This window comes from Rousettus aegyptiacus, unplaced genomic scaffold (genome assembly GCF_014176215.1).
Source record: "Rousettus aegyptiacus isolate mRouAeg1 unplaced genomic scaffold, mRouAeg1.p scaffold_m13_p_12, whole genome shotgun sequence".
Lineage (NCBI taxonomy): Eukaryota > Metazoa > Chordata > Mammalia > Chiroptera > Pteropodidae > Rousettus > Rousettus aegyptiacus.
The window spans coordinates 22,989,639-23,012,202 of NW_023416287.1; the positions used below are offsets into that span (position 1 = coordinate 22,989,639).

Genomic DNA, 22,564 nt, shown 5'->3' on the forward strand with positions numbered 1-22,564 from the left:
CAATTAGTCCCTGATTTGGATCCCTTTAGAAACAGCCCAGCCCCTGCAGTTTTAGGCTGTTTAGCAAAACCATAGGCCTTTGTGACTCAAAAACTCTCTACCTCTCTAGACCCACTCTCTGCCTTCCTTCTACCTGCAACTCTCCAACAATGCCCACCCACACTCACTAAACATGATTGTCTCTGTGCTAGGACCCACTCTAGGTACTGCAGATAAATTAACTAGGCAAAGTTAACTCAAAGGCTACCTTCCGACAGGTAAGGCTTCCAATAGGAAACCAATAAGTAAACAAAGAATAATTTCTGTTACTGCTGAGTGCAGTGAGGAAAATGAAGCTGGAGAAGGTGACAGAGCATGACCAAAGGCCAACCAATGGGGTACTGTTTAGCAGGGGCAGGAAAGTCCTCTCTGAAGTTATTCTCTTTAGAGAGAAGACCTAAATAATGGTGGGAGGGATCCTTTTTAAAACAAATTCTCATAGACCCCAAGTGTTTACAAATGTTACTTGTATTGAATTACTTACATATGTACAATCTCCTCATGGCTCTAATACAACCAAACCTAAGCCCAGCTGGACCTCTTGTTATGAGCAGTAATGTTTTCACATCTGAGCTACTTGCCATGACCAACCATTATTCTGCTTGGTCATCATATTTGAGAACCACTGGCCCAACAGGCCCTCATATAATTCTATTCTAGGTTCAGTTTTAGGGAGAAAATATCCTGAGGCAGGACCGGCGGTGCTATGTAAAAGAAGTAGAAGTACAGAAGAGGGGGCTAAGAGGAAGATATTAAATTCACTAATTCTGAAATGGCCTTTTAAAGCTGGAAGAATCAGCAACTAAGAATACCCAAACAAATCTAAAAAATAAGGACTTTAATTTTAGAGGGTATGAAGAAAATATGAATGGGGGAAAAAAATCCTGAAATGTAAGTGAAGTAAAAGATTCTTATTTTTTAACAAAGCATATGAAAAGCAGTTTTTTAAAATTGACTTTATACAATGCCTAAACTATACTTTTATCCTAAAAATTCAAAAGAACTGTGAACTAAGGCTGGTAAACAAAGAAACTGAAAATCAGACATTTTAAGATGTTTATTTACCTGCGCGAATTAGCAGCAACTTGTACAACCGGACCAGGTTACAATTAATTCAAAATAACATACGCTAGATTCAATTTGCCATAGACAAGAGTACAACAAAGTCTCCTCAGGATAATTTTATTACAAATCTATATTCTGGCTTTTATAACTGTTTCATGACACCTGGTATAGTGCACATCGATAGCATTTATGAGTAGAAATGCCCCAAAGGCCCTTCAGAGAGCAGAGGTGAACACTTTCTCATGGAGAAATGCCAGCTTTTCTAAGCGAGTTCGTTTCAGTAGTGGGAGCCACTCCCAGTGGGATAGCTCGACCACACGGTAGCCAAGTCGACTGAGCTGCCGCCTTTTCATATTGTGCAGTCCAAGCAGATCCCTGGAGCCATAGCAATACTGGTTCTTGTTTGTCAACTGAATAGCCAGCTTCACTTGTGGGGTCTGCACACAGTCTGGGGGGCACAGGCCAACCATCTCCACGGCCCCCAATCTGTTCGCCACATTGTAAAGGGAGCCCTCCAAGGGTATGGCTGTCTTCTTCTCGAATTCCATGGGCTGCTGCCCAGTCTCTGACTCAACTGCCCCCTGGAAATGCCCTCCTGATTTCCCCTTTAGTAGCTGATTCATCAAATCATCTGTAAGACTGACTCCCACATGCTTGAGCTTTAATTTGGCTGCATCTTCAGTGGATGTGGCTTCTCTGTTAAATGGTAATGGCTTCATGTTAACATCAAGCTGGACTTCTAAATCAGAGGATCGGGTATGAGGTAAAATCATATGGTGTTTGATGTACTCGGGCCCACCCAACATGGTCTCAAGTAAAAAGAGAGCTTCTAGAAATTCAGGCTTTGAGGTCATGTCCTTCCTAGCTAAATTCCACAGTTTTTCTAACCCCTCTTGCTGAAGGTGAGAACTAAGACGATTGCCTCTATAATCTGGACACTCAATTCCAACTGTACCATCAAGAGTATACAGCTCCTTAGTGAGTTCAAACTTACTTCTCTCCTGAGCTAACCGAACGAATCCTGGACTCAAAGCAAAATTGATGAGCTCTATGGGAAAGTACTCAGAAAATGCCAGGCCCAGCAGGCAAGTGAGCAGGTGTTCTGGGTACCGGTGGAACTCAACCATCTTCCTATGAATCTCATTTATAAGGCTAGAATAAAACTCTTCTGCATTGGGTGGCTTATAATTCAGAGTTCCAAATGACCACAGAATCTTGGCAACATCTTTACTTCGACAGTATGCTACCCTAGGAGGCAAAGAAGCAGCCACAGCATTCATTACGCCTTCATCCAGGATGTGTAAGGCCGAGCAGGCAAGTGTCAGGTGCATGACACCCTGAACTCCCAGGGAAGGAATTCGCTGAGGAGCAATCTGCCCAAATTGCTTCATGAAACTTACATGATCCACATGAGTGAAACGGAACATTTTAAGAATATTCACTAAGGCATAACTACTCAGATGTTGCATGTCAGCACATGCCAAGTCTCCAATTTTCCTCATGATGAATTCAGAAAGACCACTACTTGATTTAAAGAATCCCAAACAGATTGCACCAGCCTCCTCTAAATTGATAAAATCTATATACTTGAGGATCATTGATTCCAGTTTTTGCATTAGGTCCTGGGGTACCTGACGATTTTCACCTATAATATAAATCAAGTGAATCAGCTGGGACAAGGACAGATCTTTCCAGTGCAAATTAAGATAACTAAAAAATATTTTAAAAAACCGAGGTACTCTGCGGCCCAAGTACCTCCAGAGGTCTGCCACCAAGAGAAGTTGATCCAGACTCATTTCCCACACCTTATGGCAAAAGCTGGTTTCATACACATCTAGCATTGAATGTGAATGAGGGATTCCTAAACTGACAAAGGCTTTCAAAATATTGATCAGATCTGGAACATCAAAAAGCTTTATGTTTTTCATACTCAGCTGGCAGAGCATAGCAAAGCTGGCACTGGACAGCAAAACAGGATGCTGCTCTGAAGGCATAGAGCTCAGCTTACAGAAATAATCAGCAATAATTTGAGGCTGGAGGTTATCTCGATAAACTGTGACTTTGTGCAAAATTAAATCACCTTCTGAAACAGACAGGGGATGACAAGGCTCAGATCTGTTATAGCTGTGAAGCTGGTACTCTGGTCTTAGCTGCAGGAAAACTCGGGGATCTTCAAAGGAATCAAAAACTTCTATCTCCTCTTCATCAACTTTCATGGCGCTGGGTGAGCCTGGCTTCAACATGCTGGCCTTAGAGGAAAAAGCCCTGCTGAATTCCAAACCTGGGAGGGCACTGTTGGTTATCAGGATCCTTCCAGAACAGGAGGTGCTACAAATATTCTCAACTTTTTCGGCAGGACGACAGAGGCTACTGTGTTCTGAAGTGTCCTGTCCCCTGTGCCATGTGTAGCTTCCCACATTCCAGTATGCCACACTTTGGGTTGTACTGCAGGCAAAAGGGTTGCAAAATGCTCGATATCCTAAAGGTTTTAACAGTTTCAGAGTGGCTGCCATTCTGGTGTCAGTACTGATCGTTTTGGCAGTCAGAACACAGTCCTCACAGGTTTGACCAGGCAATTTCTTGTTTATGTGGTGCTTGATTAGAGCTGTATGGGGAGGCGTTGCACAGAAACTGCCTGGAAGTCTTCGGCAAATCACAAGAGCCATGGATCACAAATGACTGGGCCAGAATTGGTGCCAGATACTGAAAAAAGGGTAGATGAAGAATAAGTGGCTTCCACCTATCACAATACTGAAATTTACACATTATAAGCACTGGATTAAAACTTTGCTGTCCACTTAAGTTCAACATGAGTGAATGTCCAAACCACGAGATAGAAAAGATAAACTGCATGCCTTGCATAAAGACACAAGAAAACCTCAAAACCAGGGTACTACTGGGCAGTTCTCCAGACTGCTGGTCAGTCCAGACTTCGTTCTGGATTTCCTCTGTCCTTTGGACAGAATTCCTTTACGGTAGGACAGTAGCGATGGTTAGAGAAGAGATGGTTGTTCTGCTGACTTCCAACAGGAAGGAAGAAAGCAGATTTCCAAAAAGAAAGCTGTGAACAAAAGTGAGCAACCTATTCCATTTCTTTGTTATCATATGTAAAGGGCCCACTTGGAGAATAAAAAAGTTGGTAAAAGCTGCCATGCTAACATCAAAAAAAAAAAAAAAAAAAGTGGGTGTTGGAGTAAAGATTAATGAAGTCTACCCACAATAACCTTCCCTGTTCCCAAAGTACAAAACTTGATTACAGAATTCTGTTGTTCTACTGCTGCTCCTAAACCTTTTAGAAGATGCCTATTTTCTTCTCCAGGAGATTTATAACAGAGTTTAAATCACTACTGCAGAAAAGTCATGCATTTGGGAAGCATACACAAAAACTCACTCATTTGGGGGTGGGGGGGGGGTGGCAGAGCAGAAGGCCGAAGCCCTCTCGGCTCACTGTCAATTCGTGGGTGGGAAGCAAAAAGGAACTCAAAGCAGAGCTCAGGGTTCAGGGAACACCAATGCACACGACTACCGTGCTGACATGCAAACGGAGAGGCTCTACTCTGGAGGTGGCAGGTTCTCAGTGTTTCCAGTGAGTCAGGTGCTGATTATCCTGCCTGTGAGCAGCACAAGTCCCATTTTTCTCCCATGGCAGAAAAATCATGAGAAGTTATGAAATGGGCTCTCTTGTACTCTTGCTTTCTCTAAATGCTTATTGTCTTCCACTTGAGAAATGCCAAAGCCTGACAAGCAGAACCCAGGGAGCCCTCAGATGCCAAAACATGGACCAGATAGGAATGGTGCTGCAGAAAAAATTCTGGTACCTGAGGGTACCAGAATATCTTTCTGAAACTCCTGCCCAAGTCCCCTGTCAGCCCCTTCCTTCCAGAGTCCATAGCATAAGAATCGGGAGACCACAGGGCAGGCTAGTGCTCTTGTTCGGGTAACCCAGCTACAAACGCTTCTCTAGACGGCAGGAATACTCCAATTTCTCCAATTTCTTTGTGAATCAGAGTAAATTCTTCCACATGAAATCATTATACACTTGGTTCTTACCATGGCTTGTGGACCAGTCTGCCCACCAAGTTTCAACCTATGGGTCCAGATGCTAAAGACTAGGTATCAGCAAACTATGGCCCAAATCTAGCCCTCCACCTGTTTTTGTAAGTAAGGTATTATCTGAACATAGCCATGCTATTCATTACACATTCTTTATGGCTGCTTTCTCACTACAAGAGCAAAACTGAGTAACTGTGGCCAAAAATATGAGGCCTGCAAAGCATAAAATATTTACTACCTCACCCTTTACAGAAAGTTTGCTATAGACCATTAGTTTATTCCTACGAATGCAGATGGCTAACTTTTTAAAAATTACAAAACATTAGGAAAATAATACTGAAATAATTTTGTCTTTAATGTTTAGATGATAATTAAAGATTTATGCCTCAAAATATTCACTAGGAATCTCAATTAACACTGCAGCACAAGCATAGTAAAAAGAAAAGAGAAAGCAAGTAATGGAACTCTTCAGTTGACAGAATAGGGTTTTTAAGAAGACCTGCTTTGGAACCTGGAATGTAAATTTAATCCAATTCAATGTGCAACTAAAGTTAGAAACTATTCAAATCTGTAGTCCTTCATCTCATCGTGGGAACTAGGTCTGAAGAAAGAACTTTTTAAAAAGACAAAACTATTTTTTTAACAAAATAGTGTGCTACCTAAAGCAAAGAACAACAAACAAACTAAAACACTAAATGTCCATCTAGAATGAGGCTGGTTTACAGGATAAGTGTGTGGCAGACATCAATACATGGAAAAGTAAATACAAATATCAACGGAACAAATAGAATACAAATAAATACCATCACCTAAAATACACATATAAAAGTAATTATACAGCTTCTTTGTGGTGGAGAATTTCTGTTAAATCTTTGATAAATTAACTTTTTCCCCCTTTTTACTGGGGTTAAAACTGTTAATACAGAATAATATATGAATTAATTTAACAAATACCTTTATAAATTATGCAATTTTAAAAGCACATTAAATAACTTAAATTATTTCAATTCATACTACCTAACAGTACTTAATAAAATCACTATGCATGGTCCTAAAATGAATGAAAAAATCATTTCCTGGAATATCAATGCTTGGCTGGTATAGATCCCGCATTGTGAATTAATCTGGCTCTTTTTGATTTGATTTACATCTAGGCTAAGTCCCTAGATGTAAATACCAAGAGCCACAACCATCTTAGGGCCTCCTCTCTGCCAAGCCTTGTTTGAGTTGTTTTACCTGCATTAGTTCCAATCTTTATACCCTTTCTGTAAGGTAGGTTTTATTATCTCCATGTTGTTAAAGAAGAAGAGACTTCACAACAAACCTGTCGAAGGTTATACGGTGGGGTTTGACATCAAGGACTGAATGATTCCAAAACTAACACTGGTATAATGGAGAAATAAAAAGGGAAGTCAGGTTCCAGAGAGGTGGCTGGAGAAGACACGGAACAATCTATAGGGTTTCCAGGTTCCAGGAAGCTGGAGGGTTAGAACTGGATGAGCTCAAAAGCCCACCCACCTCTTATAGCCTAGGATCCTAGCTATCACTATGGTTAGTTTATATTACTTACAAAAAGAACAAAAAAATACCTCAGAGAAGGAAATCTACATGAAGGAATGGGTTTACAAGATGCTCCAGTATCAAGGTAAAGAGGTCTACCACTACTGAAGACCTGAAAGTTGGCAGGAATGACATGGGATCCAGAATTTAGGGTTCGATGTAAGAGAGAAGTAAAGGGAAACCCCAGGATAATGATGAAAGAAGATCCCAGGACTAGAGCTGTGAGCAGACATAAAGAGCAAACTGTTCATGATGAAGGAGATGGATATTACCTGGGAGAGATTTATACTTCTAATGGATAATCTGGGGATGAACAACTAATAAGGGAAACTGAAAACCAAGCCAATAATAAAAATAACAAATAACTCCAAGAAAACAAAAACTGTGTAAGACAAAAAATGTGACATTACACTCCTTGCTCAGCTGTGAATAATATTTACATAATCTTATTATTATGTACCTTGAATATCAGCCTAACCAAAAATTATAAGCAAACTAAATTGGGAGAATGAAGAGAGATGAAGATGGGTAGGGGAATATTGAGTAGTGATACAAGAGACCCAGAGCCTCAAAGTCCACAATAAAGAAGTCAAAGAAATGTTATAGATATTGCTATAGATTTTTCTATCGAAATCAAGAATTAGCAACACAAATATGTTTAGAAATATACTGATAAATGCCAAAAGAAACATAGTTAAAAATGCCTCAAAGGAACAAAAATGAAGGGGAAAAAGAGAGGAAATTAATATTTAGTGTTACGAGCTCGGTCAAACTATTTGTGTAAACCATTTATGTGTACAACTGACAAAAATTAAATTTACAAAATGCATTTGCCATAAGGAAATTAACATATTCTTGAAGAAGACAGTAAATAGAGACAGTAACTTTAATATTCAAGGAAAATGATGAAAAGCTTTATCTAGTGCAAGCACATCCTGTCTATAGAATTTTTTTTATGGATGCCCACAGAATGGGCAAAAATGATGAGCAAATAATTAGAAGCATGCAGAGCCAAACTGCAAACATCAAACAGTAGCTACTTACTTTTTCACTATGCAACTTTTAGTGTTAAGTATACAGACACCATATCTACATATACAGGTGTGAAACAGAACCACTTCAGAAGTTGGGTCTTGAATACTGTGGGAAAGGAAAGGAAAGAAATACAAGATACAGAACCAATAAAGCAGAACAGTAGGGAGAAAAGGCACTGCAAAGGAGAGGAGGCCAGGTTGTGTTACCCAGATTCAAAAAACACAGCTGAGAGTTAATTCCTCCTCACTTAAGGACTCCCAGAAAATCCATAAGAAAGCTGGGAAAAGAACACCATGAGATACCCAATCAATAACTCCTGATGCCTTTTCTAAAGGCTCAAATATATGTGACATCATTCCACAAAGCCCCTTTCTTAGTTTAAGTGCCCCAAGTATTATTCTCTCCTCCCCACTTCCTCTTTAGGGGTCCTAATGAACCAGAAAGGAAACTCAGAGACCCCTGGACCATGGCTGTTCTAAAAGGAACTGCCCAAACCACCCTGAATGATGTGATTTCAGAGAAGCAAGGAATCTTACCTTTCTACCTTCCAGATACAGGTCTGAGCAAGGTCGAATCGCTTCGTTTAAACTATAGTCCAGAAGTTAGAAGAAAGCCAGGTGGAGGAAGGCAGCCATGCTAACTGTAGATTAAGTACATGACACCCTCAGCATGTTCAATGTACCAGTTACCAGATCTCAATCCTTAATTCTGATTTCTGATCTTTCGGCTAGAAAAGTTTAATCCTCTTATGTCCTGATAAAATTGCCACAAATAAATAGATACTTCAAACCCCATTCTTAGCAAATAATTTGTTGTATTTTTAGCAAATAATTTGTTGTGCAACCCTAAGAATTTTTTAAAAAAAACAACTTTTTTTCTCTCTAGGTGCTAGAGTCTCCTGATGAGAGGCCACAAAACTTTAAAGCCCATGGTGAAGACTTACGGACTGACAGTATGGACCCTTAGCTATCAATGCAGATACTAACTGGACTAGAATCTTCTGTGCTTCCACACAAGAGCACAGCCTACAAGGGAGGCAAGTTCTACTATTAGTATGAAGGTAAAGAACTAATGTAAAAGTGTTAAGGTCAAATAAGTAACACCTACAGAGCTAAGACAAACCTTAATTAAGTCTAACAGCCCATCCCCTCCATTTCATTCTAGTTTCCAGGCTTATGAGAGAGAAAACAACACATCACAATCATCTGTGAACTTTTAGCTTACATAGCCCTCTCCTCTTCTAAGACTCTGCTATTTCTCTATCAGAATGGCAAGAAGGGCCAGTAGATGTAGTCTGACAAGGCCCCAGACATAATTCTGTTAGAGCCACTACTGATAAAAATGTCTTTAGAAAATTTCTGAGTATAACAACAGAAAGCAGAAACTCATGTCTTCTCAGCCCATCTAAATGGGACTACTAAAGGACTGACAAAGTCCAGGCAGGTAAAGAGAAGGATCTGCACCCTGAGTCATGTGAAAAATTCCCAAATAAATGGTCCAAGTTAACCTATCACTGTTAACTCAGCAAACACTTGGTTTCACCTGTTTTCCTAGATTTGCAAGGCTGCACAATATAGTATTTCAGACAAGTGAAGGAAGAACCGCAAAATTCTTTGGTATCAAAGTTGACTTACTTGAGAATGACAAGACCTTACTGGGGACCAGAAAAATAAACCAATGAATGGGAAAGCCACACTGACAAATAAATTAGACCTACGCAATTGCCAAAAGCCTGACTTACTCAATTGTATTATACAACAGGTTTATTTTGGTCTACCGGGGAGTAGTACATTTATCCCAAAGCTTACCTGAAGCCATTGGGAGCAGTGAGTTGCAGAATCTAGTTCTGGAAAGTGTGCCCAAAGTGCAGAAAACATGAATTCAGATCACAGCCGCAACAAACAACTGAAGCACAAAATATCAGCCATATTGGTAAAGCACTTGGCTACCAACTCCACAGGATGAAGTACTGTCCAAGGGTCTACAGTGAGTGAGCAATGAAGTAACACCTCAAGAGGTCAATTAACCTAACTGGTATAAAGAGGGTTCAAAGCTTCCTGAATCAGGACAGAAGCGCTGTGTCACGATTTGTATATATAAAGAAAATGCAATTATTTTTCTTATTCCTGGAGAGGATAAAGGGAAGGGAACATAAATACTACCCTTGTTAGGCTTGTGCAACCAGAAACTGTTATAAATGGGGGAAAGGTACATATTGTATTGATATTTACTGAAGACTCACCCCATCCCAGGTACTAAGCGAAATACTGTAGGGCTTTGCTGTTCAAAGTGTGGACTGCAGAACAGCAGCAACAGCCTCACCTGGAAGCTGGTTAGAAACGCAGAATCTCTGGCCCCACCCTGGACCTACAGAATCAAAACCTCCAGAACCCCAAGTGATTCACATGCACATTGAAGTGTGATAAGGGGGGGGGGGGCGGAGTATATCACTATATGCTGCTCACAACAGCCCTGTGAGGCAAGTATTGTTATCTCAGTCTTACAGCGGAAAAATCAAGATTCAGTTAAGCCGCCTGTCCAAGGTCACAGAATTTAGGAGTGCCGGGGGTCACCGAGGTTCTCACTAGAGTCGGGCCTGCGAGAGGTGCTGCTATGGACCGGGAAGCGCAGACCTGGGCCTCGGCGCCCGCCAGCTCTGGGCCGGCCAAGGGGGCAGGAGGTGCGCGCCACGGCTCAGGTCGACGTCCTCCCCGGTTGCCACCACTCACCTGAGCCTGGCCAGCCCGAGAACGAACCACGACACCAGACCCAGGATCCCGCAGGCTGCCGCACCACGGCGACTACGCCTGTTACACTCAGGCCTCACAACCCCACTTCCGGCCCGGTACTTCCGGCAGCTGCGCGAGAGACGGGTGCGGCCGAGGTTCAAAAGACTCTCAGCGTTTCTCAAGGACGATTTCCACTGGAGGACAATGAAGAATCAGGGGGAATCTAGGACCTGCGGATGAGAAACACCGCCAGAGATACACCGCTCGAGATACACCGCTCTGGAAGCAATTGAATAGCGGAGTCACAAGTTCGAATCCCGGACCACCATTCAGGGTTTCCTGGCCTTGGGGAAGTCACATAAACTCTCTTAGTTTCTCATCTGTACAATGAGGGTAATCATGCATTTAAAATTGAGATGTATCTATAAAGTGCTCCCTGGAGAAGAGTTAGTGATGCATAGGAAAACCTGGTAGGAGAAATGGATGTGAGGAGCTGGAGCTTGAGGAAGCCAGTACTATGGCGAATGAGCCCCAGCGATTCTTCACATCCCTAAGTAGCGGGGTTCGCTCCTGAGTCAGTATGGGCAAGGAAGAGGCTCCACCGAGGTCTTCTAGGAGGGCCTAGCCTCAAACCGCCATTCCTGGGGGCACTGGAGAGCTGCTGGTCAGGGTCGTCATAACTTGTCAGTGCTTTGGCTGCTGGCCCACTCACCCTAATAGCTGTGAAGGAGACCTGAGAATTGGTACTTCCTCCGGGGAACCATCCTGTCAGGGAGACAAAACCAGTGTAGGGAGGACATGTCACTGCAAAGAGGGGCAAGCCTGGTATCCCAACTCCTGACCTCTGTGGAGGGCACTGTTTGCCTGGGTGTGAACATTTGGGGCCCTAAGCCACTGACAACCACTGCTCAGGAAGGATCCTCTCACTCAGGCTAGACCAGGGCAAACACTATTAGTTGCTGATTATGACTCTGTCTTTGCCAGCAGAACCCAGAGAACAGAGAGCCCATCCCCAGGGGATGAAACACATTGCTCCTAGGCAACCATGACAATCCTGTTCTTCTTTGCCAAATACTCAATGTCCCAGCCTTCCTTGAAGTGGGAAGAGCATGTGGCTCAGTTATAGTCAACAAAATTTAAAAAGAAATGTGCTGGGAGGGTTCTGGGGAAAAGCTTTTACTGTCATAATAAAATGGAGTTGCCTCAATGACTTCATGGAGCTGTGGCAGCCACCTTGTGGCATGGTGGGAACAACATGTTAAGAATGGGAAAGTAGGAGGATGAACAGTCTAGGTCCTTGATGAACCTATGACACTTAGGATGCCTATGACCTGACTTGTCAGATGAGAAAAAATAAACTACTTTTTAAGGTCCTGTAAATCAGGTTGTTACTTGTAGTGAAATGTGTTCTTGATTGGCGGGCTTTGTGAGGACAGAAGAAATTACCATAAAGGACAGCACTTACCCGCTGTCCCTGCTTGCAGCACAAACTGGTTCCATCTTCACATCTATGTATTCTACCCTCCTACATCAGCCCATCACTGCAAGGTGGCTCAGGCCCCTGCAGGCTTCTTCTAGCTGTCCTGCATCACCTGCCTTCTGTCTAGTAGCCTGGTGTCCAGATTCTGAGCTGGAACCAGCTTGAAACCCTTTTGGCAACAGTCTGAACTGAAGAGAAAGGCTCATTGGGCAGAAATGTGGAACCACAACTCCTCTTAACATGGAGAAGCTTGGGCTTTGAGCCAACCTCTTGGTACGGCCCAGTGAGCACCTTGTCTGAAGGCACCTCTGGGAAATCTGTTTACTTTGGCTTTGCCCTCCACACCCAGGCCTCCCACATCTGCAAAGACACAAACAGGCCAAAAAATGCCACTCAGGAGCCATTCTCCATTTTATTTCTTTGGGAAAAGAAAATGAAATTTTTCTATCACATATGGTAGAGATATATATTTATATATATTTATATATAATTTATTTTGTGGTTGGAAGTCCCAAAGCTGAGTCTGTTCATATTTTTCTTTCTTTTCCCTACTAATGCCTTCTCTTCCCCCTGCCCCTCTGGCCCAGCCCAGGTGCTAGGGCAGGTGAAGTGAGGGGTCAGTGGAATGGGCAGTGATTACCAGGATGGCCCCCAAACCAGTTCAGCAATCTGGTGAGGGCCACAGGAAGGGGCTGTGCAAAGGGATAGAGGCCACAAAGACGGGCACTCCTGTTTTTGTGGAGGATGCACAGCTTGTTCAACAGTCACCAGTCATGGGAGGAGGCTGGTCAGGGGTTGGGGGCTTGCTCACAGTAGTTGCTAGCTCCCTCCGCCCTTCCCCCAAACCCAGTCTTGGGGATAGAAGGGAGAGTGAAAACAGAAATATCAGGACTAAGGGCCCAAGCCTCCTCTAATTTTTATTGCTGGTGAATTAGAAATTTGTCTTTCCCTTCCTATCTTGGGAAGATGGACTCTGAGAGGGCCCAGAAAGGAGGAAGTCACATTGCTGTCCCAACTCCCATTGATGGCCATGCCAGGCCTACCCTGGACAAACACTGGGCTACCTCAGGGCCCTGGGAACCCAAGGGTCAACATTCCTCTCAGGTCAGCCTATTCCTCAAGGACAATCACAATCACCACCACACCCGCTCCCCAAAACAAGAGCCTCAGGCTTAGGCTTGGGCCCACTGGAGCTTGGAAGTGGGTAGTGCACCAAAATTCAAGCAGAATTTTCTACTGGAAGAAAAGGTGAGGTTTGGGGGAGGAGGTGGCCTGGGACAATGATGTTCTGACCATGAAAGCATGAAGCTGGGGAATGGAATGGGGAAGACACAGGAAGACATCATAGACACTCATGACCTCAGGCTGGGTGAGGGGAGTGCCTGAGAGGCAGGTAGCACATAATAGCTGTAGTTTGAGCCAGACAGTGGCCTCGGGTATGGGGTTAGCCAAGCAGATGGGGCTGTTTGCCCTTGGCTCCTGGCCAGAAGGGGGGTTGGGTAGAGCTAGGAAGCCTCCAGGTGATCCTTCCCAGGAACAGGAAGGCAGATCTTCCCTGGGCACTGAGCCTCCAGCCTCAGCCCTTCTATCCCCCGACACATACCTATGGACACACATTTAAGACCAAGCCAAGCTCTGAGGCCTGGGCCGAAAAGACCTTGGGGGGGAGGGGCTGGGCAGGTAGCCCTCTCAACCACAGGCAGGCCATCTGCTTCTACTTGTCCTGCCAATCTGCCCAGGGAGGGAGAATAGTGCAGGAAGGAGAGAGGCCAGGAGCCCAAGGTCTGTCAGTTTCAGCAGATCCCATGCAAGCCCCCTCAGGCTACATGGCCTAGAAGGTAAGCACAGAGAGCATCGCTGGACACAGGGTAGCCAACAGTAGCAGCCCAGACCCATCAAGGGTCTGAGGCACCTCATGGTGCTGAAGGCCTGCCACCTCCATCTCCAACAAGGGTGTGTCAACAAAGGGAGCCTGAACCCTTCATCCCCACTCGCTCTGCCCTCCCCATTACCTCCTCAAGAGGAGGGTCCAAGTGGGCTGCCCAGGGGGGCAATGGTGGAGCTGGGAGGGCACTCAGTACAAGGAGGGGAGGGATCTGATCTGGCCACAGCTGCTTTGAGAACCTCTTTGGTCTGGGGATATGAGGAAACTGGCATGGGGAAGAGAGATGGTGGGAGGGGATACTGGAGACTCTGGCCTTTGACAGGGTATCTGTCAAAAGACCACAATCTCAGGTCAGGGATCAGATTTCTGTGGACTCAATGCGCTCAAGGCGGGAGGGGGTCCAGGCTTTCTTCTCCTCGCCATGTTGGGGGGTGGGTGTGCTGGCACCCCCCGCGGACCCGCGCTCCCGCAGCCTGCGCTCCAGCTGCTGATTGCGCTGGTACATCTCTACATAGCTCAGCTGCAGCTGCTTCTGGTACTCGATGACCTTCTCCTTCTCCTCCAGCCATACACGGCGCTCCTCAGCAAAGCTGGCTCCCTGGCGCTCCCGGGCTCTGCGCTCAGCTGCCAGCTCGGCCTGCAGTCGCCCCACCTCCCTCCGCAGGGCCCGTGTCCCATTCTCCCCACCAGCCTCCACCTCCCCTTCCAAGGAGACCAAGGAGGCAGCGGCGGCCACCCCGGCCTGCCTGCGCATCTTGGCCTCATCACTCTCGCAAGTGGCCAGTGCATCCTGCGGCTCGGCTGGGTCCACGGGAGTCAGAGCTGGCTTGAGGCAGGTGGTGGGCAGCTCTCCCTCAGCCAGCTCCAGGCTGGCCTGCTTGCTGCTGAAGGAGTCCCTCAGGCTGAGCAGCTGCTCCTCCTTCTCCCGCAGTGAGGCCCGGCCCTCCCGCAGCTGGGAGCGCAGCCCTACAATCTCACTCAACTTCTGGGACACATCGGCCTGTGAATCCTTCAGCTGCTGCTTCAGGAGGGAAATCTCCCCGGCCTTCTGGCACACCTGGGCAGGGTCGGGTGGGAGAAGCCAGGGTGAGGATACAGCTCTGCTCACCCCATCCCATTCCCCTATCCAGCCCCAGAGGTACCAAGCTTCGCCAGGGCTCCCCAAAGCATCAGACTGGGCAGAAGAGACACACAGGGTCCCTTCAGACTCAGGACAGACATGCCAATCTTATCCAGCCCAGGGACACCTCTTGCCCTCACAGACATTCCTAATCGATTTTGCCACCCCCCACCCCCTGCCCCATTCCTTTCTCATCCCTTGTGATGGCCACTGTTCTGGGTTTCTCCAGTGGACAGAAGGAAGGGGATGTAGAGGGAGAAGGCCTAAGCCCCCAACCCGCACCTCCCACTTAGTTTCCTCCATCCGGGGTAGGAAGTCGGCCTGCTCCTTCTGGCAGGCGGCCACTTTGTCCTCAAGCTCTTCCCGCTGTCGCATCAGCCGGGCTGCCTCCTCCTGCAGCTGCTTCTTGTCTTGCTGCAGCCGCAGCACCTGTAGCTGTAGGCCCTGCTGTGCACGCTGGGCGCGGCGAGCCACCTGCTGCAGCTTCCCGCTGCAGCCCTGCCGCAGCTCTGCCAGCTCACGCTCCCACGCCTTCTGCCGCTCCTCCAGCACCTGGGCTACTGCTGCCTCACTCTGCTCCAGGCTACGCCGCAGAGCTGCCACCTCCTGCTCCTTCTCCCATAGGCGCTCCTCTAGTTCCTGGATCAGAGCACTAGGCGAAGGTGGTGAACAGGCCGCAAATGGCAGGCCTCCACCTCCGCCCTCTCCTGATCCAAGGTGGCCAGGCCTCCCCATGGATGAGGATGACCCGCTCTTGGAGGAGGCCCGCCCACTGTCGGAGGTCGCCAGATCCTGGTAGCCCAACCCACCACCACCACTGCTGCCGCCGCTGCCACTGCTACTACCATAGCTGGCAGTGCCAATGCGGTTGATGTGGCTCGTGGAGGCACTGAGGGGTGCCAGGTGTTGGCTATAGCTGGAGCTGTACGTGGGCAGGCTTGTGAGCGAGTTCCGGCCTGAATCTGAGAGGCCGCCCCCACCCCCGCCCGCTGGGGTCATGGTCCGAGACTTGTCCAGTCCGCCCTTGAGGCCACCAGGGCCCTGTCGTCCCTCAGGGGTCTCATTGGTCTGTGGGGGACACAAGTTCTGCATGGAGTGGAAGTTCTTGGGTACAACGGGCTTGAAGGCGGAAGGCCGAACTAGTGGCTCTGAGCACTGCATAAAAGCAAGGAAGGGGAAGCAGGCATCAGGATGGGGCCTTAACCCCAGCCTCTTTCCTTGGCCAAGACCTGTTCAGTCCCACCTTCCATTCCCATTGATCTCCATCCCTGGAGTTGCTCAGGGCTGGATTTCTACCTTATGGCACCCCCCCCCCCCAACCCAAGCCAAGGCTTTGACCTGATCCCACAAGCTGAACTTGGCCTCCGAGGCCCCACTCCACTGTTCCCCAGCTGAGCCTCCCTCCTGGTACCTATCACTCAAACTGCAAGAAAGAGTTCTAGGGATGCCTCCCATTCCCAGAAAAAGGCCCTGGGGACTAACCTGGTCTAGCTTGCCAGAGGTGGCCAGGAGCTTAGGTGGGTGGCTGGGCTCACGATACTGTGGTGGGGCCTTGTCACTGCTGCCGCCACTGCTGCTGCTGCTGCCACCACTGCTGCCCACCACATTTCCGCAGACATCTGTGTGGTCACTGCCTCGCAGCTCGCCATTGAGGTAGAGGGAGTTGGCGAGAGCCTTGTCCTCTGAGGGGTAGCGGCCTGGCCTCTCCCTGCTGGCCCCACTGCCACGGGGACCAGGGAAACTGCCCTGGCTGCCCCCACCCCCTGTACGGGTGCCCACGCTCTTCATGGCAAACTCTTGGGCATGGGCCACCCCACTGCCCACACTGCCCATGGCCAGGCGAGGGTCTGGGGGTCCAAGCTCAGAGGGCCGCGGGGCAAAGGCCAGGAGGGGATCCCGCCCTGGGTCAGCGCGCACAGGCAAGGTCTCCAGCTTCGCCATGACTAAGCCAGAAGGGCACTGTGGGCACAGGTGGGAAGGCAAGATAGGTCAGTCCCACCCCCACACCCACTACCCAAGCCAAGTCAGCCCCAGCACCACCCTCACGCCACCCCTCAGTGTCTCCTTCCCTACAAGGGGTGTAAGAGTTCCCAGACACCTAAGGTGAAAGAATGGGGTTGGGGTAAGAATGACTGCTTTGTAATGGGGCTGCCTGTTGCCCACCTAACCCAGGACACCATACACATACCTTCCCAACTGCTCAGCTTGGTATTCCACTCCTCAACCCCACCTCCTCCTACGAGCTTCCCATACTCAGTGGCCCCCTCAGTTATCTACTGCAACCCATAGAACTTGAGAGTTCTTTTTCCCCGGACCTGGGTCCTCACATTCTAACCTCATGGGCAGGGAGATAGGGTTGGAAGGGACAGCAGTACCTGAATCCAAAAGGGAACCTCACAAGTTAAAGGAGAGAAACCCACCCCTATCCAAAACTTGTGGTTGGGGTCCTTCCCGGCGCCCTAACCTAGAGTGTTGCAGTCAAGGGCAGAAGTGGAGGCTCACTACCAGCGCAGGCTCCTCTCCTTGCCTTTCCAAGGGGGTGGGGGGGCCGACGGGTCCTCAAGCCTGGGACCCTCCGAGGCCCGGTCTGCAGGGGCCATGTGCCTCACTCTCGAAGTCGGGGCTCGGCCAGAACCAGCTGTGCGATTTTGGACGGGCCGACTGAGCCATCCCGAACTGCAGTTTTCTCCTCTGTGAAATGGGAGGAATGAAGGACGTACCTCGTGGGGATGCCACGTGCTGGGCGCCCCCAGGCGGCTGGCGCGCGAGGAGACCGGAGTCTTTGCGGGAGGAGGCAGGCAGCGCCCCTCTGGGCCACCATTGGACGCCCCACCCCCCCGCGGCTGCAGTGCATGACCAGAGAGGCCTCCCGAAGGTCGTCTTAAGTCGGCAGCATGGGGGCCTGGCACGGAGGAACCTCTCTGCGTGTCCAGTACCTCGGCGGAGGCCCCAAAGCTAGTCAAAGCTGGGGTGAAGGACGCAATGCCACCAGCTGCCCTTGCTGGTCTTGCTTCCTTCAGGGCCTTTCTCACAAGTGGGAGGGGAGGGGCGGGGCCTTCGTACCCAACGGCGCCCTGGAGGATTCCGCGGAACCTCGCTAAAAATTCGCTGCCTCCGGGAAGACTTCCTGGATTACTCCCCTACCCCACTCCCTGTGGACCTTGACCCTGCTCAGGGCACCGTGAAGTCCCCTGCGCCCCTCTGTGTGCATGCGCCCCCACCCTTCAAGGCCAGTCCACAGGTGCAGGGCCAAAAGGGCCTCGGGTTACCTGTGCTCAGGAGGCCCCGCTTCCTGGTTCCTTTGTCTTAAGTACGCACCTGGGAACACCTGCCCCAGTGATCCGAATAATCCAGCCCAGCAAGGACAGCAGGCAGTTCCTGCCACAGGTGTGGTCGCTCAAATACATGTGCCAGAGATGGCGAGGGCTCCCTTCAGACCCCCGTTAGGCCCTTACCTCCTGCTTCCATCAGAAGTTAGGCAGAAAGCCCTCCTCTGCCAAGGTGAAGGGGTCCAGGTGGCACACCACCACCCCTTGAGCACTCTTCAGACTATCTTCTACCCTGATGCCCACTTCTAATGTGTCTGTCCTATTAGGCCACAGACAAGAGAAGCCTGACAAAACTTTTGCCCTTCAGAAGTCGTCTGGCCACCAGACTTGGAACTATAGCCTTAGGTGGTTGGAAAGTTCACTGCCAAGCCAATCCACACTGTCTTTGTGAAATTCCATTTTCTCAGAGTCTGCCCCTAGGTGTGGAAAGTAGCATTTTACCACCTTCCTTCCTTTGGCTAATCTGTATCCTAGGGCACAATTTAAGTGCAGGATCAGCAAGAGTAGATCCTAAGAGAGAAAGGGCCTCCTTACTTTGGTGCTATAGGGGACTCTCACGCATCACCCTAGTCCCTGCTATGCCTTCGCTTCCAGCATACTCCAACCCACCGCTACTCCTCAACTCAGAAATCACCCTCCCACCCTAATCATAGCCCCCTTCTCTCACCACCCTTGGTGCAGTATAGGAAGCAGCAGAGGACTGGGAGGATGGAGGCTGAGTGTGGCCTGGGCTTGAAATCGGTGGAAAGACCTGGGCAGAGTATAGGAAGAGGAACTGACAAAACTTCACACAGATGGGGTTCAGGGGATGGGAGAAAGGGTAGTGTGGGCAGAGCCCCAGAAGCTTGGGAGGAAGTGTGGGAGCAGGAAGAAGGCCAGGAGATGGGGGCACTTCAAGAATGTGGTGGCAGCTCTGGTGTTAAAAAGGGGCCAGGTAAATTGACATTGGAGAGTGTGCCCTGGATTTGACAGGTAGAAACATCACTGGGGTCTATGAAAGAATGGTTTCAGAAAGGTAGTACAAGGTAAAGCCAGACTACAGGAGTAGAGGGGTCTGGAGGGAAAGATGGGAGATTCCCCACTAAAAGAAAGCCAGAGAAGGTAGTCAGTTAAGTGGTTTGAGATTCAAGGGCTTTTTCTAATTTTTAAATTAAACATGATAGAAACCTGAGTGTGTTGATATGCTGAAGGAAGCCACCAACAGTAAGATCAGAAATCTAGGCAAGAGGGCTGCACCAGAGGTCTGGGTCTGTGCAGGAGCAAACCTCAAAAGTTATCCTATTGATCATGAGACTGATGGGATAATAATGCTTGGGAAGGTGGTTTGTAAACTGTAAGGTGCAGTACAAACATGTAGTACTACCTTCTCTGAGATCCAGGAAAGAAGAATCTGACCATAGGTTGAGGCTATTCATTCATATGCCACTCTGCCCTACTGTTTCCCTGGAGTGTATGCAGTCCCCAGCCAGATTCAGATACCCAGAGTCCTGGATGGAAATGAGGTCCCAGGACTGTTTCCTGAGCCTCTTATACCCAGGCACTACCTAGGGAATCCTTGACTGCCAACCCACAGCAGTTCTCCCTCAAGCCTCACTCCCCAAAGAGCTTCTTGTCAAAATTCTAATTTGTCATGGTCAACTCCATGCAAGCGTTCCCTGTCTTTTGCCTCTTCCAAGCTTGTTTCCTCAAAACCCCATCAGGGAGCTGGCAGGGGAAGGAGGGACATGTTTTCCTGGTAGGCAGAAATTGACCCAGGTAGCTTAGTGTGGTCTGCAAAGGTGGCCTCATGGCATTAGATCAACAACCTGGGATAACACCCTGTTGCCTGACTCTGCCTCTATCTCTGTCCCACCAACTCTCAGTGCCTGGGACATTACACACAGTATTAGTAGTCACGAAGGAGCCAAATGGACTCTACCTGCAGTTACATGGGCAGGTCTTTCCAACCCACAGTGACCACCCAGCTTCCTACTTTTGTAGCTCTCAAAGCTAGGAACACTCCACCCTCTTCTTGGGGTCTCAGAGGTCTTCACCCCCTAAAGATCTCAGCAGCCCCTCCTGCCAGCACACTTGCTGGGGGCTCCTCACTGGCCTTTCTTCCCCTGCACTCCCTCCTCTGTGCAGCTGCCAGGGGACTTTTTCTAAAGGGCAAAGTCGATCTTGTCCCTGCTCTGTCCAAATTCTTCCATGAGTGGCGCCAGGCACAGTAGACTAGATAGTTCTGGAGGCATCAGCTCCAAGTGTAAATCCCAGCTCACTGATGGAATTGCGTGCAGGTTATTTCATCTCTAGTTCTCACATCTACCTTACAGGAATCTTAAGAAGTAAGTGTATTATGGGTAAAATGCCTGGCATTCCTTTTTGTCCCAAGAACCAGAGCAGAGCTTGCAGTCAGGCCCCCAAGGCCTCTTCTGTTACTCATTCTGTTTTCCCTGACCTGAGCCCCTCTCCATTCCACAATCTCTTCTCCGATCCTGTGCCCATCCTGCATCCTTCAAGGCCCAATCCAAATGCTGCCTCCCAAGACAGTATCCCTGATTGCACATGTGGGGAGGGGCCCTGGAGCACTTGGCTCAGGCTAATCCAGGGAGATTTCACTCTAAGGCTTCCCTGGGGCTGGCCTGTGTGTGCCCCAGGGTGCACAGATGGCAAAGTCTTGGGGGTCTCTGTGCCCTGGCACTGAGGAGATAGATGCAGAGAGGATGCATGTGGGACTGCTAAGTATATGCAATGCAAAGAGGCAGTGAATCTGGAAAGGAAAATCAGAAAGGGCTTCTGAGAGGAAGAACTAAGGGAGACGAGGGATCGGGGGCACTGTAGGTCTTTTGGGGGTGCAGAGGTTTCCAGAACTTCTTGGTTGGGATGTGTGAGGGGAGATCCGTCTTCCCTTGGCGACAACGGGAAGGGGCCCATCCCCTAGATCCTGGCTCTGATGAAGCCCATGTTTCAGGACTGAGGGGGCTGACAGCGGCCCCCCCTCCCGCCCCCAGCACACACACGCGGGCACACACGAGCCTCTGCACGGGCGTGGGGGGGGGGTGTTCGCCATTCACTAGCAGCCCACGGCCCGCAGCGCCGCAGATGGAGACCCCGGCCACAGGCCATCCTGAGAAGGTGCCTGGGGGTCTTGGCGGTGCGGGAAATCCCGCCCGCACCTCACGGTGCTCCCCATCAACGCGTGTGGCCCCGGGGGGCGGGGCGCAGAGGGAAGAGGTGACATAATCCGGGCCGCACCCCCTCCGGCCGCCACCTCCCCCCGGGCCCGGAGAAGCATCCATGACATCATCGGTCTCATCTCCACTCCCCTCCCCCCCCGGGACCCTAGCAGCGGGACGCGCCCCCTCCCCAGCTCCAGGTCCGGCCCGACGAGCCTCGCGGTGCAATGGGCACCGCGACAGGTCGGAGCCGAGAGAAACGCCGTAGTGGGCCTGTCTCACTTACTCGCTGCCTCAGGGTCCGGTGCGGGGTCTTCGGCTCCGACGCCACCCGCCCGGCTCGCTGGCGCAGCCCGAAGCCCGCCCGGCGGGGCGCGCGGCGCGGGCCCGGCTCCGCTACGCGCCCCTCCCGCTCCCCGCCCGAGCCCCGCCCACCCTCGGCTGCGGCAAACGTGGGCCCGCCCTCCAGCCACGCCCCCCTAGGCCACCAATCCCCGGGCTGGGGCGGAGCGTAGCGCCTTAACCCTTTGGTCGCTGCGTCCTAGCCCGCGCTCGAGACCCCTCTGTTTAAAACTCCAGGGCGCCGCGAGTCTGCCTCAAGCTCCTTTCCTCGTCACCAGTTACGCCCCCAAGACCCTTGGGCTCAGCCCCCAGTCTCTCCAACAAATCCAGTGGTACCACGCCTTCCTTGAACCCCACATCTTTGGCGACAGTGAGGAGCACCTCTGGCTTAGGAAAGGAGCTCCCGACGCCGAGCCCTGAGCCCTATTCCTCTCCAGCTTCCGACGCGGCCTCCCACCCGACACCGTGAGATCTTGCAAGTCTGCAAGGTGGGGGCGGGGCAAGGCGTCGCCGGTGGATCTGACACGGTGGAGAAAAGATCCGCCCCCGCGCGGACACCGCAAGCGGGCATGTGGGAGACTTCGAGGGGTCGTGACTGCGCCCGTCAGCAAACAGCCTATTTGAAACTTGCTGCTCGCGAAGGTTCACCGTCCGGAGAAAAGGCAGGCGACGAGGAAAATGACACACATTACAGTCCAGCAGGGTTTGAGTGCTTTCACCTTGTGCCCCGCACCTGACGCGAGGCCGACCCCGTCCCGCACGCTGCATCCGG

General features: G+C 49.6%; 3 protein-coding genes across 16 annotated transcripts in view; all 3 read right to left on the minus strand.

The window, feature by feature from the left end:
* Positions 1 to 10,585, minus strand: part of UBOX5 (U-box domain containing 5) — a 29,988-nt gene extending 19,403 nt beyond the window's left edge. For 3 of the 6 annotated variants that reach the window (XM_036229596.1, XM_036229595.1, XM_016142938.2), the window contains exon 1: positions 8,289 to 8,386. The gene's annotated coding sequence lies outside the window, so the exon portion shown is untranslated. Of the gene's footprint in view, positions 1 to 8,288; positions 8,389 to 10,481 lie in introns of those variants that run through there. The other 3 variants (XM_016143191.2, XM_016143282.2, XM_016143036.2) reach the window with 3 other exon arrangements.
* FASTKD5 (FAST kinase domains 5) lies at positions 1,079 to 10,587 on the minus strand. Of its 4 annotated transcripts, XM_016141841.2 has the most exons (3): positions 8,289 to 8,385; positions 7,762 to 7,857; positions 1,079 to 3,807 (listed from the first exon to the last, which is right to left on the minus strand). In XM_016141841.2, the coding sequence occupies exon 3, from the start codon at positions 3,768 to 3,770 to the stop codon at positions 1,320 to 1,322; it is 2,451 nt and encodes an 816-aa protein (XP_015997327.1). In that variant the 5' UTR covers positions 3,771 to 3,807; positions 7,762 to 7,857; positions 8,289 to 8,385; the 3' UTR covers positions 1,079 to 1,319. The 4 variants fall into 4 exon arrangements, with proteins under 4 accessions (XP_015997327.1, XP_015997720.1, XP_036085484.1 ...); XM_016142234.2 differs by lacking the exons at positions 7,762 to 7,857; positions 8,289 to 8,385 and adding an exon at positions 10,482 to 10,587; XM_036229591.1 differs by lacking the exons at positions 7,762 to 7,857; positions 8,289 to 8,385 and adding an exon at positions 9,561 to 9,645.
* Positions 10,588 to 12,600: 2,013 nt separating this feature from the next.
* LZTS3 (leucine zipper tumor suppressor family member 3) lies at positions 12,601 to 21,857 on the minus strand. Of its 6 annotated transcripts, none has more exons than XM_016142738.2 (5): positions 21,737 to 21,857; positions 17,494 to 17,657; positions 16,449 to 16,925; positions 15,249 to 16,121; positions 12,601 to 14,903 (listed from the first exon to the last, which is right to left on the minus strand). In XM_016142738.2, exons 3-5 carry the CDS (start codon positions 16,905 to 16,907, stop codon positions 14,205 to 14,207), a joined length of 2,031 nt encoding a protein of 676 aa, XP_015998224.1. In that variant the 5' UTR covers positions 16,908 to 16,925; positions 17,494 to 17,657; positions 21,737 to 21,857; the 3' UTR covers positions 12,601 to 14,204. The 6 variants fall into 6 exon arrangements, with proteins under 6 accessions (XP_015998224.1, XP_015997830.1, XP_015998301.1 ...); XM_016142344.2 differs by having other exon boundaries at positions 17,431 to 17,657; XM_016142815.2 differs by lacking the exons at positions 17,494 to 17,657; positions 21,737 to 21,857 and adding an exon at positions 17,687 to 21,715.
* Positions 21,858 to 22,564: the final 707 nt, after the last annotated feature.